Consider the following 27,257-nt stretch of genomic DNA (forward strand, 5'->3'; position numbering starts at 1 on the left):
AAAAAAATGAAAAAGAAAAAGTCAAAGGCACACATGGCATCCCCATCTCATAACATTTACGTTATTTCACTGAATAGGTGGGTAATCTTCGGGACAAGAAAGTCATTTTCTGTCTGCAACAAAGAGACCACTGCAGGGTAAACAAGAGAGGCCCTCAGTCCACCCTGAGTCACTGGATCCTGCCGCAGCATCCCAACAGCTGCCGAGTTTTTCTTGGTCGTCCCCCGCACAATACCAACAATGTGTTGTTGCTGGGGCTAAGGAGTGACTGCATGTATCTGGGAGCAGGAAACAGAGGGGAGCTGAGGAGGAGAGATGGGTGGGGAGGTGAGAACAGAGAAGTAATTGTATATGTAAGAGTGAGGCAACCGTAGCAGAAGGGGCAGACGCAGGAGGAGAGTGAGACGGAGGGGGGAATAGGAGAGACGCACGTTGTCTTCAGGATGGGGGAATCGGGAAAGGAGACGGAGACGAAGGAAGCGCAGGATGAGTTCGTGAATCTGAGTTTTGATGCTTTGAAAGAGGAACCAGGGATGTAAGGAGAAAAGGAGGAGGCCAATCAACAAAAGTCATGTTTTATGACACAAAGTCAGGGGATCCTTGAGGTAGCAAGCAGCGAGGTGTTTTTAAAAGAGAATGTTTTGGTAAAAGTTGGAGAGAAGGGCAGAGAAAGTGTATACTCCAGAGCGAGAGCCAGGAAAAGGGGAAGGGCCTCGATCTCCTCCTCTCCAACTGACAAAAACAGCTGCCCAGGAGGACGGAGGTGGAGAAGAAGACTTGCAGGGTGAACAGACGGAGAGAAGAGAGAGAGAGAGACTCCCAGACCTCGACCACCTATATGGGTTGTGTCCTGAGCTCGGATTGGTGTGGGGAGGGAGAGGTGCAGCCGGTGCCGGTGGTCCAAAGTTCGTCTCTGAAGAGAAGGAGTCTGGAGAGGAGTGACAGCGTCAGGATGAGGCTCACTAAGGTTGGTATGTGGACTAGGTGTGTGTGCGTGTGTGTAGGATGAGACTTTATTTAGATCTTCACAGGCATGTTTATGTTTTGCACCATAAGGCCTCACATGCTATAGTCTGCTACTTTTGAGATTTGCTTACACTCTGATTTAAGACTTGAAAAAGCATGTTATTTCTGCCATTTGTAGCACATGGCTGAGGAATCCTGAGGATACTGTGTAGATATTGTCAAAATCTCTGGGATTTGTGTTTCGGGATTGTTATTGCTCAATATATGACTGCAGTTGTATTGTTCTGTATTTGTTATTAGGATCATCTTGAAGGTTTATATTTAAGGGCTAATATTGTGATGTATCCAGTTTCTGTCCACAAGCTTGTTGTCATTTCTTCTGTTTTTGTCTCACACCTGGTTCTCATTTACTTATTTTGCACCTGAAATAAATAACTTTCTCACACTTGGCATTAGGGATGTGCGACATGGCATAAAATTCATATCACGATATATATCACCATGGGTGGCAGTAACAATGTGTATCACAATACAGTTTGTATATAACTTACAATAAAAAGGGAAACAAAATCCCATACTAATTGAGTGGAATATCATATTATATAATATTTGTATTAACACTCGTTTTCATCGGGGTGTGCTGTGGTGGCGTAGGGAACGTTTGGAGGCCTTGAGTCCTCGACGCGGCTGTCGCGGGTTCGATTCCCAGACCCGGCAACATTTACCATGTCTTCCCCCTCTCCTTCCCCCTTTCCTGTCAGCCTACTGTCATATAAGGGACACTAGAGCCCACAAAAGACTCCCTGGAGGGGAGGAAAGAAAAACAAAACCAAAAAAAAGCACTCGTTTTGATTGATGTTATTTGTTTGTAACTTTTGTTTTATGTTGCTGCCTATCATTACCAAGTCTTCCTTAAAAAGAAATCAAATTTTAAGTGAGGCCTGGTAATCTTGGGCAGCAGCATAACAATGATTAAGTGGTTTAATAAAAGTTAAATAAAGAAATAAAAAATATATCTCTATATAGAACACAATAATGGATGTCTGCATTAAATCCTGCTTTTAATTCCTGGTATTGTGACTGGAACTTGTAGTCAGCAGCATTGCTGCTATTCAGTTAACTACATACTGTATGTCGTTGTTAGGTTTTTACAAATCGCTTCCCCGCTGTCTGACCGTGACATAGGCAGTGCTCCTCCTGAGCATCGTGCTAAGACTGTGGGAGGTTAAACATGAACCAGGTCCAGATAATTGATGTTTTCACATCTGCCTTTTTAATGCGCTCTTCCCTTGTACTCTCAGCCATGCTGCTTCCTGCATGCTCTGTTTTGATTCCAGATGGTTACATCATCAACAAACATTGCCGTGGTTAGCCGGTAGAGTGCAGATCTCTATCGTAGGCCAAATTTAATTTCTATTGTATACAGCATAGCATATTCCTACTTGACATTATTTTGATAATCATTTCCCACCTGATAGTAGTTCACGGTGTTCTCTGTTACGCTGTTCGATACTAAAAATTGTTTCATTTGGTTCTATTTTAAAATTGTTTTATTTAACCTTAATTTATGCAGGGCTGTCTCATTGAAATCTAAGATCACATTTACAAGACAGAGAGTTTGATAAAAACAAAATATTACAAACACAGCAACGAGTAATTAAAGGATTTGACTCAATTAAATGAGTTAATAAAATATGAGCTAAAAATGTCAATGATCTCACATCTAGTCCTATTTTAGCTATGTACCACCTGGTTTGACCTGGCTGTAGATTAGTAATTATCTTCTAAAGTACTCTTCAGTTTTACTTGCCATGTCTCACCTGGTTTTAGTATGCTAATGAGCTCAAAATTACTTTCAATTCACTATTCATCTCATACTAGGCTCTAGTCTTCAGTCCTGCTTTGTAATCTTTAAAAGGGGCAATATTAAGTATTTTTCATACACATCGTGTCATTTTATAGCATAATCAAGAAACAGTTACCTTCAGTTGTTGTAAAAATGCTGTATATGCCAAACACTACTTAATTTAAAAAGAAATTTGACTTTGCAATTTGATGTCTTGAATTAAAGATCCTATTCCTTAAAGAATAGGATCTTTAAGGAGATCCTATTCTTGCTCTTTGATACACTGCAGCTAGCAGAGCTTGTTGTGGATGCTCAAGCTAGATACCATGCCCACTGATGACGGCGGTTAAACTGTTTCTCTGTCACGGCAAGTTGTTTCTTCACTGTTGGCACATTTAGCACAAAGTACATGACGTTGATTGACAACACTAAGACCCACCTCCTGGCTCTGATTGGTTATTTTTAACCGGGAGCCTTGCTTTTCTTTAGACAGCAATAGCATCTCATGGAGTAAGTGGAGGAGATTGATCTTTTCACAGATTGTCTCACACTACAGTGTCACAACATAGTGACAGCTTTAACAAATATGTAAATATATTTTTTTATAAAAGTTACATACTTTTGTATGTAACACCACCAGCTTTAATGTGCTGGTGGTGTGCTCCCCACCTTTGACCCAATTGCTGTTGGAATAGACTGCAGACCTCTGCAACCTCAAACTATAGAAAGAAGGAAAACTGAACTATACATTTAAGGATTTAGGTACAGGAGAGGAATAGATTCCAAAATACAAAATTCCCTTTGTATTCTCACATTACTTTTTGAAGTAATGTGAGAATGTATTTTCTTTGTTTAAAAGATGTGGATAATCATGGCATCACATCACATCTGCGCAGCTACAATGGCTCTGTTGTGGTGACCATAGCAATGTTGCAAAGCTATCGTCATGTAAACACAGGCAGGCCGGCCGCCTGCCCTGGAGCCACCATAAGAACACTTAGAACCCCGACCTCTGACCCACAGTCACAACTCTCTGGAGCATGGCTCCGTTTCATCATGTTCTATGAACATTCTACATGTGTGTGTGTGTTTGGTCCCAGTGGCTCTGAATCACATGCAGAGCAGCGTGGGAATGTGAAGCTTTCTGGACTACGTCATCCTGTGGTGACTGACCCGGACGACTAGGGGTGTGGGAACTGGTTGGATCCAAACGATCCCGAGCAAGAGGAGACAAACATGCATCTATTTATGGTGGTCTTTCTAACGATACATTCTTTTAAAATCCTAATTTGTTGATGTTTTAGAAGACACGTGAGGCATGTTGCTGCTCAGAAACGTGAACTTGATGATTTGTTTGTATTTTCCTGGCACGAACCACATGTTTACATTTGTAGACCAAACCAAGATCTTTCTGGGCTAACAAGAAAAAAAAACATTTCTTAACATGATTGCATAACAAACTGAAGACATGCCAACAATGGGAAATAGGTGTTTCTCACAGAATATAAATAGGTTCCTCACATTAAATTCTTATTTATGTTTACAAGTCCTCAGGAAGAAATAAAGATCCAGTGAGTAGCATTATCAGAAAACTGATTGTGGAATTCTTTTCAACAATTATGCTTCCTTATGCCAGGACCATTGCGCAGCAGAGCGTTAGTAAAAAAAACAAACAAACAAAAAAACATTTTTACAGCTGGATTCTGGATCTGAACACCACATGGCAGCAAGAGTCAATAGCTTTAACGGAACAGTAATCTGTAAAATCGACTTTTGGAGCTTTACAGCTTGTTATAATATTATTCTTTCATCGAAAACATACCAAGAGTGTCTTGATTCCTTGGGGGACGTAGCTCCACCTATGAGTGTAAAGCTCTTCCTTGGAGCAGCACTTTCCAAGTTTCAGAGCTTCTGATTCACACAGCAGCTCTCCCCATGACTCCCTCACTCAGCTCCTTCAGACTAGTCAGAAGTAATTAGCTAACAGTTGGTGGAACTGCACACTATTTGAGCTCATTATACGACCTCATTCTCAGGTGGTATAATAAGTGAAAAATGTTGTGAAAAGTTTATAGAGGACCAATGTTGTGATGACTTCCTGAAGGCAGAGTTACAGAGGTATCAGTTTTGAAAGACACAGAGGTCCAATTTCAGGGAGTAAAATTAGGAATTAAAATATATTTTAAGCCATATTTGATACACACAGCAGCTGAAGGTAACAGTTTCTTGATTGTGCTATAAAATGACACAATGTGCCTGGACAACACATAATATTAAAAAAAAAAAAAAAGGTCCACATGCTCTGCTCAGGTGGTCGAGTCATAGATCAGAGGGGATACATGTTCGGGTCTAAGTGTTTTGAGTTTTGGAAAACAGATTGAAAACAGTCACATTTTGGGTTTCGTCCTCAACACTCACTAGCTATGACTTCTTTTTATTAACTCACCTCTGTGGATCTGAGAGTTACATTTTTACAGGCAAGCAGACATCAGACTTGTGCTCCAAAGGGCACAAGTCTGAGAGTCATTAGCGGACTCACGTGCAAGTCAAACATAAATACAGAAGTTAGTCTGCCAACTTCATTTGGCAGAGGAAGGAGAGCAGTGTGCCTGCAGCTTTGTTCTAAAGCTTTCACTGTAACACTAACTAGGAGAGTTGTCAGTTTCCCTAGTGTAGATATGTATGATGGCAGGAGGTTAGAACTTCCTAAAGTCAGAATGTTCCTTGAAGTCAGGAAGTTTTAAGTGTGGGTTCTGGGAATTTAATTTAGATTTCAGACACACTTGAATGGAATATTCTGAAAAGGTTTTCATCATGGTCCTAAGCCTGAGCAATTTAGACTAATGCCTAACAGCTTAAGTTTGTTTGAAACACCATTCAATTCTTAATATTTGTATGTTGAACTTTGATCAACCTGAAAAATATCTATTGATTTCTTATTAAATATTTCAGCATTTAAAACTGCAATTTCTACTGGGTTATTTTAAAATAAAATTAACATCCTTTATTGCAATATTGCAATTGCAGTGTTTCCATTAAATTAAAAGAATACATTTAAATCACAAGTGAATAAGTTTGTTCACATAAGTTATTAAAAATCCTGTCAACAGTAAACAGTTACATGAGATACAGTATATTCACAATTCAGCCATGGCGTTAGCGCTCATCTCTCAACCATCAGTGGAGAAGTCAGCGTCTTATTCAGACATTGGAGTGACAAACTTTTTACTTGGCAGCTGCTACACGAGCGTCATTTTGGGGAAATTGCAGTCGGCAATTTTACAGAAAAGCGATGTATTCAACACTTTGGAATAACACAACTTTTTATGAATTGTGTGATGCTGTGAGAGCTCTGGTAGAGCCAGCTGCACACTGTTGTAGGAAAAAAAAAATCATCCTACTCCTTCCTGTTGTCTTCTTTGTGGTTTTCTCCCTTAATGATAGCCGACTGTTGATCACGCAACTTGTATAATTCAAAGAGTTATACAAGCAGTTAAGTGAAGTACATCTGTTTCGATATGGCCAAAAAAAACCACCTCATCCCAACGCAAAAACTTATCGAAGAACATGACTTTTTTTTTTTTAAATTGGCATCTTTCCATTAAGCAAATTTATTACGATTTAAATTTTCGCATTTCTATGGTTAATGGAAACACAAATACTGACACCAAGAAAAAAATAGCTGTAGAAGCAGCTCTGTATATTGAGCAAACAGGTTGAAGGATCATTGGCAGAGAGAAGTTTCCATTTTAGCACAATCATATCTGTGGAAATCAACAGATGTTTTGTACTGACAGATGACAAAAGGAAACATAGTAAACAAAAACTTTTAAGAAGTTTTTTAGCAAAAAAAAACTTCTTAAAAAATGCTTTTTGAGACAACACCTCAATGGTCTGGCTGCTGACTTTGGGTTGGTCCATCTTGTGAAGCTAAGATTTAAATTGTTGACCAACCCTGGTTCCAAATGTGTTCTACACTCCTTATTGTTGCTTACAAGCAGATCCATATATTCTGCATACTCATATTTCATATGGATATTTGTCATCCATATTGAAAACTTATGACACAAGTTTTCAGTATAACCAGTAAATAAATCCATTTGATACATTCTCATTAGAAAGACATTTTTTGGTCATATCATGATCATTATGTATTTGATGAGGTGAGATTTGATGAGGTTTGTTTTGCATCAGAAACACATACACAAATTTCACAATCTGAAACAGGGTGACATTTTTACATAAAATGTTTGTTGATTCTTCTAGTAAGCAGGAACTTAAAACTGCACACATACTCTTTTGCCTTTACTTGCACATGCTGTTAACTTTCAAGTCATATAGAAACCTGGCTGTGTGTCAGGAGTTATATATATATTTTTTGTTCTCCTGTAATTTATTTTCAAGATTAAGTTTAGATGACGAATATAGGCGCCTTTAGCCACAAGCATTCACAGCAAACACACACCCGTCAGAGGAAGGAACAGTGACCAGTGAGACTTAAATACAGACACACGCCCCGTCCCCTATGAATGGCAAAGAACTGAACCGAATGAAAATAGATGTAACCCTGACACTCCTTGATGTGTGGGAAGAAAAAAAGGAGGTAAATTCCCCCAATAAAGCCCAGGCCTTTGGGAAGACTGTCGTAGACTGGATTCCTGTGGCTTGCAAACAAAGATCTGTCCCAAACTCCAAGATGTATTTGAGGAATGCTGCTTGTTTTCATGTAGCAGTCACACAGATGAAAGCTGGTCGAGGGAAAAGAGGGGGAAAGACACAAACCATTTCCTCCCTCAGTACGTCTCCAACAAATCCCAGCTCCGCCCTGAAAAGAAACACCCTCTCCCGGGAAACTATGCACCAAAAATATTTTCTTCTCTGACACGCAAAAATGTTGAGCTGGACCCACCGAGGTCTTCACAGAGAGGATTTTATCAAATGCGAACAAGTGCTCAGTGGTATCCTGTCTGTGTCTCATGTGCTCTTCCTCAGGTTTTTTGCACATTTAAACAGCTGTACCTGATCAGGTTTTGGCTTAGTGCTGTGTTGTACAATCCATCATTGTCGAGCTACAAAGCCCCCTGCCCCTGTCTCGACCCACCCTTTCCAGCCTCATTTCCTCTTGGCCAGGGGTTCCTTCTCTGTTCAACTCTTTCCCATTTACCTCCAAGAGGGGTCCAAGGCCTTCCTTTTCCTCTGGACAGTAAATTCCGTCTTGCAGACAGAGCAGAGGCCCACCTGTTGTTCCCTATAATTTGTCAAGCAACACGGAATACCTCGCAGTTTGTTGTCAGAAGGGACCATTTGCTGTGCAGTGACATTTAGATTCATGATTCAGTCTGGGTGTTTACCAAAAGAGTACAAAATGTCTAAATTTATTATCCCGGACCCCGTTCCATACACAGTAACCATAACTTTCTTCCCAAATGACCCTCCCCCACTTTACCCACAAGTTAACCCCTCATTCCAGACCAAGCACCGACTTCCTGTCTCACTTGATCCCCTCGTTTTTTGTTAGTCCACCTTTTTTCACCTCTTTATCCACTCCTCCTCCGTGGTTATTTCTGTTCACGCATACCAACTGAACTTTATACACATTCTGCCACAATAGAGCCACAATTTGAAATACATTTTATGGGGATTCAGTGTGACTGACCGACAAAGCATACTGTATAGAAAAAAAAAGTAGATTCCACAGTAAAAAAAAAATAAATCTTTTATAGTTAGATGGCATTGTGATCACGGAATTCACAGTTAAATGAAAATGTTTTGCCATAACAACCTATAAAATAAATGTACAAATGTGATATGTGCAAATTACCATTTAATTTCACATCAAATTAATGTTTTTAAATTGTTTCATAGTTTACGAATTTTTCCTGTCAATTTTACTGTTTTTCACTGTTAAATACAGAAATATTTCTTACAGCACAGTGCTGGAGGGATACAGTGGTGTGAAAACATTCTGTGGACTGACAAGGCAAAATCTGAGCTCTTTGGAAGGTCTGTGTCCCATTTAGCATAACAGTAACACTAGAAAAAACATCATACCAACAGTAGAACATGGTGGTGGTAGTGTGGTGGGCTGGGCTGCTTTACTGCTTCAGGACCTGGAAGTCATGCTGTGATCAGTGGAACCATGAATTCCACTAAACATTCTGAAAGAGTTGAAACCAACTTGTGTTCTGAAGCAGGTCAATTATCCAGAACACACAAGCAAGTCCACATCTGGATGGCTGAAGAAAAACTAAATTAAGACTTTGGAGTGGCGTAGTCAAAGTCTTGACCTGAATTCTATCAAGATGCTGTGGCATGAGATTAAAAAGGCTGTTCATGTTAAATCATTCAACATGGATGAACTACAACAATTCTGCAAAGATGACTGAGCCAAAATTCCTCCACAGCTGGAAGAGACTCTGCAAGTTATTGCAAATGCTTGAAGGGAGTTGTTGCTGCTCAGGGTTTCCCAACCATTCCCAACCAGGTGGCAATCACTTTTTTTTTATTTTATTTCATTTTATTTTTTACACAGGGCCATGTAGGTTTAGACATTATTTTAAGAATCCAGACATGTTTAAATCTTCTCCACAACATCCTCCCTGTCCTGTCTGTTGTGTTGTTCTTCTGTCTTCGTTACTTTTCATTCTTATTAACAAACTTCTGAGGCCTATTTGACAAACAAGTGACCTCTAATGACCAGTGGTTGCATTGGATTTTATTTTGTGGTATCAGAATAAAGGGGGCTTAATGCAAATGGCCACCACACTTCCGATATATATACTTGTAAAATATTTTCTCTTGTTGCACAGAGTGTTACTCTCTGTCCTGTTGATACATAAAATCCCAACAATATACAGTAAAGCTTGTGCTTTTGATATGAAGAAATGTGTACAAGTTTAAGGCATATGAAACTTTAGCGGGGCTCTGTAGGTCTCCATGTTTCCGTCATGAACTGGAAATCTTTGAGCAGAAGAAACGGCGTGCATTACTGCACATGCTTTTTGGTAAGTGGGGGTCAAGGGGGGCTTACTACGCATGTCATAACTCAAACTCCCATTTGGAACTACTATACTGTGCAGCCTTCTTATGAGTGCAACACATATGGAAGTGACTAAGAGACTGTAGCAGCAGACAAAAGTCTCAGACTGGAGAATATTAAGAGCTTACAGTTAGAGACGGGCAACTTGAGAGGAATGTATGTGCATTTATCCATGAGTATAAAGTATTGTTGACTATAAGCACTTTGTTGCTTTAATTATATTGAACTATGCATTAAAAAAAATGCTTTTACTATTGCAGAAAAAAAACTTGGAAAGATTAGTTCAGTTTTCAAACAAAGCAAAATCTAAAGTCAGAGTTTAAAAGATTCAGTTAAAGAGTTCAAGCTCTTGGATGCAAAGAAGTTCTAAATTAAAGATGGATAAAGGTGATAAATTGCTAAAAAAAATAATAATTCAGTTGCAATTTTCTATTTCACCACTAGGATATGCTACTGACCCACAGTGAAGCATTGCTGCCTCTGCTGGGATGTTTATGCATAGAACGGACTACAGAGAACTTTTTACAGAGCAAAAAAAAAAAAAAAAAATAGACTTGCATAAAGAGAGATTCTCAAAGTTTAGATCTATAATGCTCCATAAAATTAATATTGTTAACAAGTTGATAGACTGATAAATATAATGAAAATGTAATATATTGAACATGTAGTCACAATAATCCTCACTGTGAAAGGCAAACAGCGTATGATTATGACTCAGATTCAAACCATTAATTAGCAAAAAGTTATCAGCAAACAAACATTAAATCAGATGGAGATGTGACCACAAAGTGAAATACTATTTTTTAAATATACAGCTGTAATTTTTTTCAGAAGATAATTGCGTATATGATCAGTTACAGTCTGGTTATATAAAGTACCACAGCACTAAAACTGTGCACTAAAATATATTTGTAAATATATTTTACAAATATATTTCCTCCAAAAATTTGAACTTCAGGCCTGTTATGATAAAGGCCTCTACGTGTGTTTAAAGTAAAAGATGTACTTTAAATTTCTAAAATGTTAGAAATTCCAAGAGCCGAATGAAAAGTTAAGATGTTTCCAACTTTACAATTACCTGCTTTTGTTACAAATTCCTTTTCAGATAAGAAATCTTGCAAGTCTGGAACCACCTTCAGCCACTGGCTGTAACATACAAAGGTGTATTAGGGACATTGCAGATAGAATAAAAATTAGGAGTAAATTTCAAACAGAAAATTTTTTACATTTTTTATTAATCTCAGAGTGTTTATAGAAAAAAAACACTTAGACATTTCTGAGTTTCAAAAGTTGAAAATGTTTAACTTTTGACACTCAGAAATTTCCAGTTTTTTTTTTCTAGAAAATATCTGAGATTAATCTCAAAATTTCTGAGTTTTTTGGCAGAATTGCATTCCTTTGTTTGCTATCTATAATGGCCCTAACTTGCCGTTGTAAGAACACGAGGCAGAAAATCTTGATTTTATTTTATTTTTTTCTATTTTTACCAAATGATTTTAATACTTTCTCTTATAGACACGGTATCTGTGTATCTGAAATTCAAAGTTGTGAGTTAAATAGGTTTCATTTTTTAATTTGAATCACAAAACATTATGAATAAAAATCACCTTCTAGGGCTTGAAGGCTTGAAACTGTATTGTTGGACAATTCAGCCAATCTGAAATCCGGACCCTAACGCTCCTCCTGGAAGCGACCAATCAGGCTTTTAGCTCACAGTAATAGTACTCCACACATGGATTTAGCTCCACCTTGCAGTCCCAGATCCCAGGGAGGACCAGAGCAAAGAAAACAAGTTACCTCACACAGTCTGTAGCAGGGCATGTTGTAGATGGCTTCACTGGGAATGAGGCGCTGCGTCTGAAACTAGGGGACATGATGAGCGGGAAAATGAACAAGGTAAGCTTGGGAGAGGGAGTCAGACAAGTCGGGAAGTTTTCAGTTTTCTATGACTGACTTGTTGGTCTGAAGTGTGTGTTAACAGAGTGGGAGACAGATGTAGAATGAGGAGTTTTCATGTGCAGCAGCTCTTCCTCAGAGTACTTCCTTTAGTGGTTTTACAAAACTATCATTCAGGATTTTTGGGGGTTTGAAACGATCTGCATACTAAATTCTAGATTCCATTTTTTCATTTCCCTGCACAGATATTTTATCTTGTCTTTTCCTCTCTCTCATTGTGTTTGTATGGGAGAAGCATTGACTTCTTGCCGCCCCTCTCTGGGAACTTGCTCAAAGTATCACACTTCATTAAGCTGACATTAGACGTTGTGAACCGAGGGTCATGTGACATGTTCAACATTCTCACACACACTCACAATGTTTCAGCTATTGCTCATGAGCAATTTTAATACAATATTGGAAATATTTGTGAAACCGAGCTAAGGTTATTTTGAAGACAAACTAGTTGGTTCTGATTATTCTGACAGTGTAAAATTTGGGTGTAACTTTCTAATGATTTCTTCTTTTAAATTGCGACGTTTTTCCATCTGGATCAACATTTCCTTTCTAAGGGCAACAGCTGCACTACTTGGACAGAAGGCAGGGTTCTCCTCATTACCAGGGTGACCGTTATATAATGAAGTTGGAGGAGTTTAGTTTTTGATTTGTAGCTAATTTGACAAATCATGTGTAATCACAGATGAGTTAAAGTAATTAGAGGGTCATTTTTAGAAGGTACTCCAGCATTACAGGAGTACTCTAGGTTGGTGCTCAATTGTGACAACACACTATGTGTTTGCATGTACAGCTATGGTGCAAAGGTTTCCCAAGAGCAACAACACAAGTTTTGTGTGTTTTGTGTCTTTGCCACAAGTTTGATTTTTAAAGTTAAACACAAGGAAATTAGATTTTAACTCATTCATTCAATTTAATTTTTTTTTTTTTAAAAAAGGCACATAGATAAACTGAAGATTTTTTGCAGATTTCTGATCTCTGGTTTTTTAAAGCTTCCTAGACAGATTTGAATTAAGCAGTTTTTTGTGTGCTAAAGCTCTATCAGTGGAGAAAACTGTACCTTTTAGTCTTTCAAATTATATTCGATGGAGAGGTTACGTCACACTGTCAGAGAGAGAGAGTCGCTGTTACTTGCCTGGTGGAAATCATTCCCTTGTTCTATGCTTTGCTTCGTACAGTGGGTCTGGATCCTGAGAAACGATTACTTGCTGGAGACATATACTCTTTTGAAGTTTTAACTACTGGATCTTATTTTACCCAATCACTAATGTACAGCCGTGACGTATGTAATGCCTCAGTTTGATGAAGCTTACCGGAAATTGTGTATGCTGTAAACAACCCTGTGGTGAGTAGGGCTACAACATTTTTGCCAGCAATAAAATGTCTTAACTCTCCCATGGTCTTAGTGCGACGCTCAGGAAGAGCACAGCAAATGTTATAGTTGGACAGTGGAAAGTGGAGGGGGTTGTCCCATCATACCATCAGTTCCCAAAACCACATTAAAAGAAAACTCATAAGCAACCACCCCAGACTGAGCACAGAGTGAAAAGGTTGCGGAGTCTAAATGACCCCATCTCTTAAGCACTCCTCTAGCTTCAACTTTAATTGGTCAATATTTGGAAGTGTAGTTAACACGGTCTGAATGGTTTTGTTCACACCTTCCACTGCCATTGACAAACTACAACTAAAACGACGCGGAAGAGCAACATCAATGTTCACAACTCTGAGACGGAGAACTGAAGGCACAGAAGAATCAAGAGGAAATGCTTAGGAAGGCAACGGCCAGCCCAGGGTTTTGCTGTTATATTAATGCAAGTATGAAATATTCATAGTGCACATTTCAACTGTAGTTAGTGTCTTCTACTAGCAAATAACTTTAATCAGTTGATGCTGATTAAAGTTGGTTTTCAAGCGACTAGTGACTCCAACTTTGGCTGTTTGAAGATTTTTTAGTAGCTCATACATAAAATATTCAAAACAAAACGCATCTCAAGAAGCTGAAATATCTAGGTGCAAAGCCACCTGATATGCTAATGATTGCCGTATATAAAAGCAGAAAATCCAGAAGCACCAATCACTTTCCTTGGCACTGATTGGCTGTTACCCCAAAAGCAGATATAAAAAGATTATGAATGTTAGCTTCTGTTGTAGTACCAAGATGGCTTCTACTGTGTTTAATGCATATTAAGGTACATTTGGTGTTTAAACCATTAAAGTAGGCCGTTTTAAGTATTTTTAGAGGAGGGTCTCAAGTATTTCAAGCGATTGTGTTCTCTTGCTCTTATCGAATACCAAGGGTCCAGTGTAACGAGTGATGATAGACTCCTTTACTAATATGTGCACCGATAAATTTTGGCTTCCATTCTACTTGCAACGAGAGGAAAAACGGATTCGTATTAACAGCTAGATAACATTGTCCAACCTCTCCAACCTTTCCTTTTCTGATAGCAGTTCGGTCATTTTTCTTTCGTGTGAACCCATGCGGATGAACGGACGTCAACACACATTTTAATCAGATTGGAAAGTGGCCTTGAGGTAGAAAAAGTCCCACTTTCTGAGAAAACCTGGGCAGGAAATTCAAAGAAGCGTGTCACCTTCCAGCCAGGCTTGTGGGCAGCAGGTCCCATGGAGATACTTGGTGACCAGAAATACAATGCCGAGGCTTGTGTTCAGCGTACAGTCGGTAGTCTATATTTGTAATTACGGGGTGTAACTGAGAGGTTTGATGGCACATGATGGTTGTGTTTACTTGGGACACCCTCTGGTCACTGCCAAGCCAGGAAGCTGAAACAGAGGCTGGTTGACGTTCCCTTGAGGCACATGCAGTTACTCTGGTTGCAGGTCAACACTAGTGGCTATTCACTCCCATCTGCAGCTCTAAAACGATGTGAATGAGAAGGATTTCCTTCAAGCTTAGTAGAAGCTAAGAGAAGAATTTCAGATTGTTCGGACAACAGCATTACCCTACTAGGTAAAGTCAGATACTTACTGCACATTGTAGCACAGCTGGAATATTTCTAACCCTAGCACATTTATATTTAACATCATATGCATAGAGAATGAAGTGTCGGTTGCTGTAATAAGAAATTCTCTGTATGTCCCAGTCGTGTTTGGACCAGAAGTCCTACTGGGGGAGCGGAAGTGGATCATGGCAACATGCTGACCTCACTAAAGGAACAGGCAGTCTCTGTTTCCCGCACTGCCTGTCCCACCCTTTGGATAAATTCAAACACACACACACACACACACACACACACACAGGCTGACTCCCATTTATTAACATGCACACGCAAGAGGTAATGCCAACAAATGATGCAGGGACCCAGATGCTGGTGGGAGACTCTCAATGGAGGGTGGAATTCAAGTTTGCAAGAATCAACAAACACATCAGTGAATGGCTGGGCGTGTTGTAGTGCATAAACTTAGTGGCTTGTTGAGAATGGATAACTTTGGGCGATTGATCACCTTTAAAACTAATTTTTCTTAAGTTTTGAGGTAATATTTTTTAATGCCATCTCAGAATCTCTGACCTGCAGATACTGATTCAGCCACTCCCAATTTTCCTATAAATTAACCATCCTCAAAATATGTATATTCTTCTTATCCCTGAGTGAAAAAGCACCCAAACAGTAGATCTATCTTCACTTTATTTATTAAAAACTAGCTTCGTTATCCTTTTCTTCTCTTCTACACGATTCTCGTAAACGAGCAAACAATGGAGCAGAAAGAGGTATGAATTAGGAAAACTGATTTTTCTGTCAACTTTTTATTTCCAGAATAACAGAGTGAAAAAGATCTACAGTTCACCCACTGTAGTTCAAATTTATTTTACTTTGCTAAAATAACTTTGGGCAGATAAACCATGTATGCCTGGTGTCTAATTGGTGTGTGTGTGTAATTTATATTGAATTGAAAGTTCAACGAACCTAGAGTTTTCCTTTAATAAAAGGAGATGCTTAGAATAGTTTAACTAGTCAATATTTACAGAGACGACAACCTCCCATAAATGCAATAAAATCAAAGGGTAACCGATAACTTGCAGCCTTGATTTAAAATCAACCAAACCTGAATTTTAAACTCATGAGAATAACGATATTTATGATCATAGAAAAAAAGACATATATTGCCCAATCATACCACTTACTGTTAAACAGAAATATCCGGAATTTTTAGTCCTTTATGACTACTTGATTGTAATACTTTATTGGTGCACTTGTTGGAGCTCATAGGTGTGGTTTTCCTAATGTGTAGTCTCAGTTACCTTAAAAGCCCACAGTCATGCTAGATGATCCGACGCAAACCCTCTTCTGTCCAAACCAATGAAGTTTCCGGCTTTCCGTTGTCTGCACGTGGGATGGAGATGAACCTCATGCAATGAGTGAAGTCTACCAGGCTTCTGGTGCAGCGGTACTTGGCAGCCCATCAAAACCTACTATTTAGATAGTATACAAATCCCAAATTAGCTCATAGCACATATTACAAAGACCTAAATAAATTTGAATGCAATAATTCCACTTACTCAAGAATTCAGTGCAGAAACATTTGGCCATTATGAGCACAAGGCTTCCACAACAGAGAAGCTAACGGAACAGCGTCCATGTTTCATCCCTAACAGAATACAGACACAATTCAACTTTAGCGCCAGGCATTGAATAATTTCTTTCTCCATCTTACACTAATTTCTGCTTAGCAAAACATAACATAAAAAGTACTAATATTAAACCCAGTTACTAACAGCTCAAACACCCATTACCCATTACACCCCATATCTTTTTCAAGTACAGTATTGCCTTCTTCTCATCAACCTGCCTAATAAAGGTCCCTCCCCCTAACCTGATAGGTTACATTACTGTGCCTTAGTTTTCCCCAATTGGTCAACATCGTGAGACGGGCAGCTGCTCATTCAATCACATTAAGAGAAAGGGGAAACTTTCCATTGAGCAGTTCAAGAACAGACAAAGTATGGGAATTAATAAACATATCTGAATAAACATTTAACATGTAACATGTTTTCAAATGAGACATGTTACATAAGTTTTTTTCTTAGTTTAAAGAAGAGGGCTACAGATGAAAGGGATAAAACCTGGTTGCTTTCCTGTAAGACGTTCATGATGGTGTATGCTAAAGTTGTCTCCAATTTGGAAGGACACCTGTTATATTCAGTACTAGTTTCAGAAGTAGACTGTTACTCTTTCTGGCCATTCTATACCAATAGAACAAGGTTGGGTGGATAAAGTATTAGTTTGGTCTAGTAGACATGCTGCTCATTTTGAAACAGTCCATGAGAATATTTTCAAGCAGCCAAAATTAATCTATCCTGTGTAGGTGGATGGAAAAGTGTTGTGGCTTTCATTCAGCGTGCTGAGCTGCAGTGTAGAGGCAAAATGATGGATTTCTGTTCACTCGCTAATAAGCACACTGACTGGCTAAAGAGCACCTTGTTTTATCTATTATTTTTTGTAGATACAGTGTCAGATTTATGACTGGAGTGGCATTTTTAAGCCAGCTAGATAATAGAAGATAGAGTTTATTGAAAAAAGAAGCGATTTTATACTTCATATGTGACAGCCATTATTTTTTAATTAAATGTCAATTGAGGGAGCCGATGTTGTATGAAAAAGGAAAAAGCACAAATCAGATTTTGTTACACTTTGTGCAATTTAGGTTAGGACTTAGTCAGGAAAGAAGCCTTAATTGATTATTTTATCTTCTTCAAGAGAAGTTTTTGTGATTACCTCTTTTACAGAACAGACTGTCAGCACCTGCAACTTTGACTGCCACATGAAGGAACGTGGCTTTGCTTAGACGGAAGCTGCGTTCAATGTGCGCAAAACTTCTGCTAATGTTAAAAATACACAAAAACACGATGTTTCCATAAAACAAGAAATTCAATTAAAACCACACGTGGTTTGCGATAGTGGCAACATCCGTTTGTTGATTGACTCAAGTGATATGAAAAAAATTTTCCATTGAAGTTTTGTGAAACTATATTTCAATTAAGCCAATAAAGCGCCTCGTACAGGCAGCAAAACTTTTTTTTATCAAGAAAAGGAGAGTTTGCAGTGTTTCCATTCAGCAAATTTGTTTTTGAAATGTCAAATTGTGTAATTATTTGATTAATGGAAATTCAGCTTGAAAGTAATGATCTGACAAAGGGAATCATGTAACAATAAGTGAAAGAGAGGTCTATGTCCTCATACCATCTGGTCACAGTCCCCCGTCCTGCTGTCAGGACGGACTGGTCAAGAGACAATGTCCATCACTGTCCAAATATCAGCGCTATTTTCAGAGTTTCCAGATATGCGTGGCCTCGAATGACTCGCTCTCTCTCTCTATTTGTTTTTTCACGTTAGTGAATTTCATGTTTGTCAGAATGTTGAATCCACCTTCTGTTCTGTGACGGCAGGCCGAGAGGGTTTGGGTTGGGATTGGGGGGAAAGGGGGAGTCTTGTTAGAAAGCAACTCTTTGACTCCAGAAATCTCTGATTCCTTTTTTTTGTTTCCCTGCTGAGAGGCTAAAAATATCAGGAAAAAGGAGCTTGTTGTATGTAGCAGATGTTATCCTGGGAAGTCGGGGTGTGTGTTGGTGGGGTGGGGGTGTCTGTCCTGGAGCACATCGGGACAGGAAAAGGAAAAAGGGACTGCAGTCTGTTTTCACCATCTGTCTGCAGGGATACGCACATCTGCACGTGAGCGTGTTTGGAAGTTTCTGCGAGGGTTCAGCTTGTTGTTTACAACTCATGTCACTTCTGTGGAAATGTGGGCAGGCCCTGGCTGGTGGAGGCTATGAGTGGTCACATGTTGTGTGCTGGTGGTGGTTTGTCCAGGATGCCTCGGTTCCTGAGGGAATAGAACAGGATACCTGAAGGTAAAGTAGTTCATGCTGCTTTAGAAGTGTTTGGAATATTCTTTGTTGTTTATTTTTAGGCTGCAGAAGCAGATTCTAGTGATTCATACAGATTTGCTCTTGCAGAGGAAGAAGGTTTTTTTTGTTTTTTTATTCATTGCAGCGGTGACAGTAATTACCATCCTGGGGACTGAGCTCGGCATTACAGGTTGTTTTTAGTGACTCCACCAGCTGTTTCTGTGTTGTAATCCTCCACAAAGCTGTAGACGTCCCCCATTCTGGTTTCCTGTGCTGGATTCCCAAGTTGGTATGAGGAGCAGCTTCTGGCGAAATACATTCTAAACTTTTAGCCACTTGGTCACATTGCAGAAAGCCTGATGCAGAAGTGATGGTATGATCTGACAATCATGCTTTGATCATTTTCTGGACTCATCATCTAATTTTAAAATTACATTACACTGAAACTGGCCTATTTTTTCCCAACAGGTCAGTGGTATTTGCATTTCCACTGATTATAAATGTTTATCTACTTTGTTTCCACTCATTTTGCTCTGAGGTCAAAAATTTTTTTTATTTCCAAAGGACTGTTTTTCAGTGAGCGTTCCTCATCTTAGAGTTTGTCTGTGTTTTCCTGAGGGTGAAAGTATTAGAGGCATCCCAATCTGATATTGATACAGGAAATCAGTCTGAAATCAGTCCAAACAAAAAAAAGAGTATCGAATTACATCAGCCTGCTTCTAAAAACTCCAATCCAGGCACGCCAATAGAAGCATTTAGTCTGCTCCAAGCATTTAGTCCACACCTGACATTTTGGCCTCTCCAGCATTTAGTCTGCTCCAGTATTTAGTCTGCTGTAGCGTTTAGCGGACTAAATGGGTCAGTTATTTTCATACTTATTGCTGTCAACTATTGTTCTGTGTTTCAGTAATATCATTTGATCAAGCCTTTTCAATCATTCCACACCATAAACATGTATGTATGTATTATTGGTGCTGATATTGTATTGGGTTAATATCGGTATCGGCCAATACTCAAAGCCACTTTTAATTTGTTCAGTTTAGAGTTGGAGGTGCTACACTGATTTTAGACACACTTCTTTCCACCACTTCTTACTGCTGTTAATGCAAGGAGCGGCCATATTGAAATGAGAAGTTCTAAAAGAGTGTAGTCAAAGTTTCTCCCACTTTCCGAGTGGGAAGTCCGTTTTTGGGAGGATTTCCAGCTGTGAATGCAATATACTAGCTTCCATCAGCGTGTGAATGTGGGTGAATGACTGAATGTTGTGTCGTTTGTGTCCCTGGTTAAGACACTTCACCCGTCTTGCCTGTTGATGGTCTCTGGATTAGAAAAATCACTACAAGTAAGGGACATACAGGTAAAATAGCCCTTCAGTTTTATTCGTCAACATCGTATTTGGAAGGTTCTCGTTGTATCAGAATATTTTCTAATAGTAAGTAGAAATGGCTTGTTTCTTGTCTTCTTGTCCCCAAATGTTGCCACAAAAAAATGATTTAAACGTGGTGTCGGCTTCATCGCAGTCATACTAACTGCATCTTAGGAATTCAAAATTTGGCTTACAACTTGGGTAGATATAGCATAATGTTTTAATTTTGTGACATTTCATTACAACTCTAGGGTAATCACAGCTAACCAAAGCACCTCACAATGTGGTGCATTCAGCTGGTGGTTTGGATAACTTTCCAGTCCTCCATATTTTATTGGACTGGAAAGGCTTCATGTGGGGCTGAAAACAAGTTTCCTCCTAAATAAAACTTGTGCATAAATGTTTTATTTTTTAACTGCACAGTCTTTATAAGCAAGTGAATTTTTCAAACTGAAATGAGTTTTAGCTCTTAACATTTTAAGCAGAAGCATTTAATTTAAGCATTTAAGCATTTATTTAGCAGAGTTGGGAATGGAGGTTCATTGAGTGGAACCTCAACCACATTTAGTTGTGGTTTCCCCCTGCAGTTGCCTTACATGAACCATCATAGAGCAGCTTTACAGCACCTTATAGAGCGCTGAGTGGCTGAGTCGTGTATCACTGTCTGACCATGATTGCGTGTGGCTGGATTATATAGTGATCGTGATTGTGTCTGAAGCAGGAAGAATGCTGCCAGCCTCTCCTCTCTGTGTTTATATCTCAGCCCACATCACCACTGTGGCCTCAGCTGACAGTAACTGGTTGCTTTTTTAAACTCGCCGCGGCCCCATGAGGATGCTAATGCCTGTGTTTGTGGACACTTCACCAAACGATTGCAAAATTTTATGGAGGAAACTGATTGCATGCTCTCTGAAAATGGATATAAATACTGTAGGATGGTTGCAAAAGCTGTTTGTGTTCTCAATACTGCCTCGCTTTTATTAACTCATCAGTTAATTGCTGTAATCTGCAGTATGTTTCATTGAAGCAGCAGTGGTTGATGCCACAAAACTCATCTGAAATGTGGAAAGTTTGAGGACGAACCACTGCTTCAGGATAAATTCATAACTTTGGAGTGCGCTAATCAGAATTTTTTTGGCCGATTACACTTGCCTGTTCTCTTTTTGTATCTCTTTTTTAATCTTTTGTTTTAACTTGTCAAAACCACTTTTAAGGATTTCTAATTTTTCACAGGGTGTTTTCACACCTCATAGGCCAGTATACTCTGTTCAATTGGGGACCAAATTTGCAACCTTTGCTACATGTTCAGCTGGTGTTTGCTTTCATACTGCAGTGTGACAATGAACTGAACCTTTTGAAAAATATGTTCCCCCTCTCACCTGTGGTGGCGCTGCACCAAGAACCACTAAAGGCAACTACAGCAAAACCTCTGAAGAAGACGCTGAGTAAGAGGGGCCATTTAGGACAAAAACTATGTTTTGTCTCTCACACACTACTAAAGACTCATACACATATACACAAAAGACATTGCGCATATACACTACTAAAATATCACACACACATACAATTTTTCTTTCTCACACGCACACGCACAAGACTAAAATTGCACATATACACTGCTAAAATATCACATACAAACACACTCATACACGTACACACAAAGCATACAGACATAGTATTCTGAATGATAGGTCGAAAATGTATGTATGTGTGTGAACTAACACTAGTCTGAATGAATGAATGAATGAGACTTGTATTTGTCTGTGTGAGTTGTCACGGAAGAGGCGGGGCATAATTTGGAGATCAGATCGTCCATGTTGATACCACAGTGAAGTTAGCTTCAAGTTGGATATTGGCGCTCCACGGTGTAAGTGGCGTTTAGCTCAAGGTTGATCCGATTTATAAACGCTAATTTCGGCCAGCCGTTCTCTACCGCTCCCTCCTCAAGCGCTCGGAGGTTCACTAAAACAATAAGTTTTGCACCTTATAAATCTGACATTCTAATTTCCAAATGCAATTAAGAATCCCCACTGATCTCCACGGGGGATTGTTTTTCTGACAAGACATAACCTACTAGAAATATCTTTAATTCAGATCGTCATTGTTGCGTGGAGCAGTAGATTGTGTTTCTTGTGTCATCTTTTAAAGGTAGTTGGTTTAAAGGTAACTACCTTTAAAAGTATACCAACTACCTTTAGTTGGTAGCTGATATACTTTAAAATGGTGAAAAATACATAGCATTTCATCAACTCATTCTAAAATCAGCTAAGTCAAGCAAGTTAAACTGAGAACAGATAAATGTAGATGAACTCAGTCAGGCCTGATATGTTATGTTGACTCAACTGATTTTGAAGCACAATTGCTTAAGTCTGAAATAAATCAATGTAGCCCAGTTAAACTCGTTCCCATTGCATTTCCCTTTAGATATGTCTAACAATAACATCTTTTTTAGTTAAGCTAACTGCAGTAGGGAGCAGGGGGGTAAGTCTGTAAAACATCTACCTCAGTTGTTTCTAAGTGTAATGGTAAAAAGGCAACCTTTCACCCAACAATATCAAATGACATAACTGGTATCAACCCTGCTGAGCCGCCCACTGTGTGCACCTTCACTGACCAGGTTGCTGTGGTCAGAGTAGACTTGTACCGGAGTGGGCCAGAAGCTGTTGAACACAGCTGGGTTAGGTGAGGTGACACCAGGCAGGCAGCTGCCCAAACACAGTCAATTCCCAGAACACAGTCAGAAAAGGGAGGATAATAGAAAACATGTTCTAGTGGTCTGCTGTTCTGCTGTTTGTGAGGAAAAAAGTCTAAATGGAGAACCCATACAAAAGGCCTTACAGATGTAAACAACACATACACTTCAACAGTAAAGTTCGGTGTATATTATTGGATTTTTTTGTGACAAACACAAAGTTTAGGTGGATGAAAGATCCACTTTATGTAATCAGTCATAGACATGCCAACTAAAAAGATTGAGAAAATCAGTTTGAGCTAATAATGGAATTAAAGTTTCAATGTACTGTTAATCAGCCTAATATATATTACTAGCATTTGCTGATTCTACATATAATAAATAAGGAACAAAACAACCAACAAGTATAATGAGAAAAAAGGGTTTAAAGGAACTTATCAAGCTGTCGAACACTCCAAGAGAAAGCTCTCTGGATTTATTGTGATTCTAATTTAGCTCAAAGGAAAGATGACTGCAGAGTTTAACTTGGTCTTTAAAGTTCTTGCCCTCCTGTACTCGGTATAACAGAACAAAATATCAGTGACCAGAGTTATGTCCAACTAGAAACATGTCATTGCGGCCTAAAACCCAGAATTACTAGCAGTCTCTTGACTGAGACTGCTAGTCTTCTTGGAAAATCTTGGATCATTTTTCAATCGACAGTTGAGGCAATGCTAAAATTCTTGTGCTCTTCCTAAGCATGTTATTATGTGTCAAATATGTTACGTGTGTGTTCACAATCTTTGGTCTCATTCTAAAATAAATCTTTTCACCACTGTCATTTCAACTTTAAACGCTTTTCCCAATTTCTTCTCATTTCTATCTGGTTCTTGTCACTTTGACTTTTTTCACATTTCAATTTATTTCTTCTTGTCTCATCTTCCGTCTTAAAATGGGCGTGCAATAAATAACCACAAACTCTTTTGTTGTTTTTCCAAGTGATCCGTAATACTGACGTATCTGTGAGATATTCAAACCTGGGAATGAGCTATTGTTTTATTCTTTGGTCTTCATTGTGAAAATCTTAGTCATGTTATTTTTTATGTCTGTGGAAGAGAATTAGGGCCACTATAGAATATATGACTTTAATCTCAGAAATCTGACTCTTTTTCTCTGAATTCTGACTTTGAATTCACAATTCTAATTCTGTCAATCTATGTCAAAATGAATAACCCTACATTCATCCATTATGCTCTTAGCATAATAATACGGAAATACAAAATACGGAAAATGATCACATAACCTGCACTTAATCCACGCTGAGTCTTTCTCCAAAGTTAGTTGGTAGATTTGAGTTTCAAGATTAGATTTGCTTGATGATGATAAGTTTAAAATCAGAATTATGAGAAAAATGTCAGCATTCTCTTTTTTATTTTAGTGGACCTCATCCTTTTCCATAGATATGCCATGTGTTTATATGCAACATAAATTCCCAGATAAATACAGTGTAGTTTGTAGCACTACATTTACTAAGTTAAAATTTGCTGCTGATTACTTGCAATTTTCCAAAAGACGTGCCCATATTTTTTTTCTTTTCTGAACTTCTTCAATTATTTATCTGAGCCCTTGGTTATTGGTGGTGTAGCATTCAAATTCACCAAAGAGTCTCTGGAGGAATGGCTGCAGCACGTGTACTGCTGTCCACACTGACGCACATGTTCACATGAGAAAAGGACATGCTTCATTTCTCATTTCACATTGTCCAGCTGTCTTTCAGCCGTTAGATCAGCTGAAATTCCTTTTTTTTATTATTTGCCCTGTAAAAATCTATTCATATTTTTTTCTTGTCTTGCACCCACACAGTTAACACACAGAAACACAAACAGACGTGGGATTATAGGTGAGGCATGGGCGGGAACCACGAGGATCATTACTGGAAGACTGTTACACAACCAGCAGAGAAGTTCAAGAGGCAAAAGGTGCAGAGAACTGATGCTGCTATTGTTGTGCACATACAGAGCTTTCATGCACGAAGAAAAGTCAGTCAGACGAACAGGTTAAAGCTGGTCTCTCAGAGCTCCTGTCATAATTACAGGCCTCTAGGTCACTCATGCATTGCCTCATTGCTTTGGTTTTGTAAAATAGTTCTGTTTCCAGTGTCTATGTGGCTCCTGTTAGACATCTGAGGTCAAAACAGGATTCTTTCAGTGTTTCTGTGAGCAGGCATCCACATATTGCTGCACTCTAGCCAGTATCAGGTGTCTGTACTCAGTCATTCAGTGGTGTGGGTGTGTGTGTGTGCACATGTTGTTTAACAGGCAGGGAAGGGAGAGCCCCATGTCTTCAAGGAAAAGACGTTCAAGAAGAAACGGCAGTGCAGCGTGTGTCGACAGAACATCGACAACATGGGCTCCTTCTGCAGAGGTAAGAATGTTACTAGGCTGTCGGGATGAATAGTTTGGAAAAAAGAATCAATGTAAGTTCAAATAAGTTACAACAGTTTGATGAGTGTTTGTTTGTGGAGATTAAAATAGCTGACTAAATTGAAACATTTTTTTCTGTCATTTTTATGTTTCTTTCAGTATGCAAGACAGGCACCCACAGGAAGTGTGAGGGCAAGGTAAGAGTCATCCACAAAAACTTTGCAAAATGGTGGAAGATTTAAATGCCAGAGAGTAAATATGGCACATGTGAAGCATGGAATGTATTTCTTATGCAGACTTCCACTTATAGTCAGAAATCTACATTCACTCACAAAGGGGTGTGGATGCCATATTTGGAATACATATATTGATTTCTAAAATCTAATATTATGTTCACAAGTTGGATTTTGTTGTTACTGTTCTCTAATCTCCACAAAATAAAAATTATACTTACATTTAGTGTACACTTTGGGGTTACAGCCAATCAGCGTCAAGGAAAATGAAGAACGCAATAGTAGATTGGCGGCTAAGCAAATGCCAGGCAATACCATGCCAAGTAACAAAGTGTCTAGGTATTTAGCTTCCCAAGCTGCATTTTAGACATGGTGTGTGAAAACATCTACCAACAGGCAGCTTTTCCAGGAATAATTTGGCATAATTAGTAATTTTGAAAAATCTGAGAATAGGGGAATATACGAATAGTGAATAGTGAATAGAGTCACTGAAAGGAGATGTTGTATGATCATTCTACTCCATTGATTACACTTATTCTTGACTGAGTTATTGATTTCAGTTATTTTACAAAAAAAATTAAGATTATGGTTTATTTTGGTGGTTAGAAGCAGTGTGAGCCTAAACATCCTCACAGTGGTGGCCACACTTCTATTACTTTCTATTATTAATTTCTCATTTAGTATCATAGTGTTTTTGCTAACTTTGAAAATGCACTTAGCTCAACTCCTCTAATGCCCTACTGGCAGCTGCCATCTTTGAAAACATTTAGCACATTTCCCCACATTGTTCTGATGAATTCTGCAGCGCTAAATTCCTTCGCTGTTTTGTAAACTTTCATTTGAGTAAAATTTGACATTTGTGTTGACGTTTTGATTACATTCCCATGCTGACCCATATAAATGAATGTTTGCCGGCTTAAAAGGAGCCCTATTTCTCAGAACTCCAAATGAAATGGATGATCTCAGCAAATGAGTGCCTTAAGGGCTGTCTCACAAGAACACTGGGATAAAGGAAACGCTGTGGGAGTAAAACAAATGTGAAATCATCCCAGAGCACCTCGACCCCTCTGATTCACTGATAACCCAAAATGCAGACACTCATATCTTGCTTAATGAGTTTGAACCACTAGCAGATAGTTGTCCTTGTGCTTAATGTACATCTTTAGCAACTCTGAGCTTCAGGAACAACACAGACATATACGTTGAGATGCTTAAGTAAACTATTACTATTGGGGTGATGTGTGAAACAACAAATGACAAAGTTCGGTAAAGCCAGAAGTCTCCAGATCGCTGCCAACAGAAAGGCTGCTGAGCCACATTCCTCAGAAAGAGCTCCGAGCCTGTCTAGAGCCCCACACCACCGCTCGTGTGAAAGAGCCATTGATGGAGAGATGGTATAATGAATAGACAGAAGGATGCAGGAGGAAGAATGCCAGGCATGGCAGTGGAAGCTTGGAGGCTTGGCGAGCAGCGGGCGAAGGAGAAAGAGCCAAGGGCGAAGGCATGTGGCAAAGACTTCCTCCTATATCAGAGGAGCAGAACCTTGAGAAGTTCAGGGATCAAAGGAGGCTCAGAGATAGCACAAGTATAACAATTAAAACCAGACGTTAAGGACAAGCTATCTGGTTGCTTTCATCAAGGAGGACATTTTCTTTGCACAAGATCTTACGTTGTTTGACTTTTATCCTATTTTATCTCAACTAACCACCCGGGGGAAAAACACTTCTTTTGTGCAAGTTTTAAATCCTTTAACTTAGACCCCTCAAGCAAACTTACTGACAAAAAAAATCCAAAGATGAATTGTCTTACGACACCACCGTTGAAGACTACATGAATTTTCCCACATTTTGACGCAGCAGAATCAGAAGGAAAGCTATTATTCCTAACGTACGTGCAGC

At 39.0% G+C, this 27,257-nt stretch overlaps 1 protein-coding gene across 5 annotated transcripts in view; it reads left to right on the top strand.

Annotated features, from left to right (window-relative positions):
• The first annotated feature begins 376 nt into the window (after window positions 1–376).
• tns2 (tensin 2) overlaps window positions 377–27,257 on the top strand; it is a 68,856-nt gene continuing 41,975 nt past the window's right edge. For 3 of the 5 annotated variants that reach the window (XM_023349492.1, XM_023349595.1, XM_023349548.1), the window contains exons 1-3: window positions 377–967; window positions 25,022–25,127; window positions 25,286–25,323. In XM_023349492.1, coding sequence (XP_023205260.1) covers window positions 839–967; window positions 25,022–25,127; window positions 25,286–25,323 — 273 coding nt within the window. In that variant the 5' untranslated portion in view covers window positions 377–838. Of the gene's footprint in view, window positions 968–11,639; window positions 11,748–18,645; window positions 18,670–25,021; window positions 25,128–25,285; window positions 25,324–27,257 lie in introns of those variants that run through there. The other 2 variants (XM_023349644.1, XM_014471473.2) reach the window with 2 other exon arrangements.

The sequence above is a fragment of the Xiphophorus maculatus genome, chromosome 1 (assembly GCF_002775205.1).
Source record: "Xiphophorus maculatus strain JP 163 A chromosome 1, X_maculatus-5.0-male, whole genome shotgun sequence".
Taxonomy (NCBI): domain Eukaryota; kingdom Metazoa; phylum Chordata; class Actinopteri; order Cyprinodontiformes; family Poeciliidae; genus Xiphophorus; species Xiphophorus maculatus.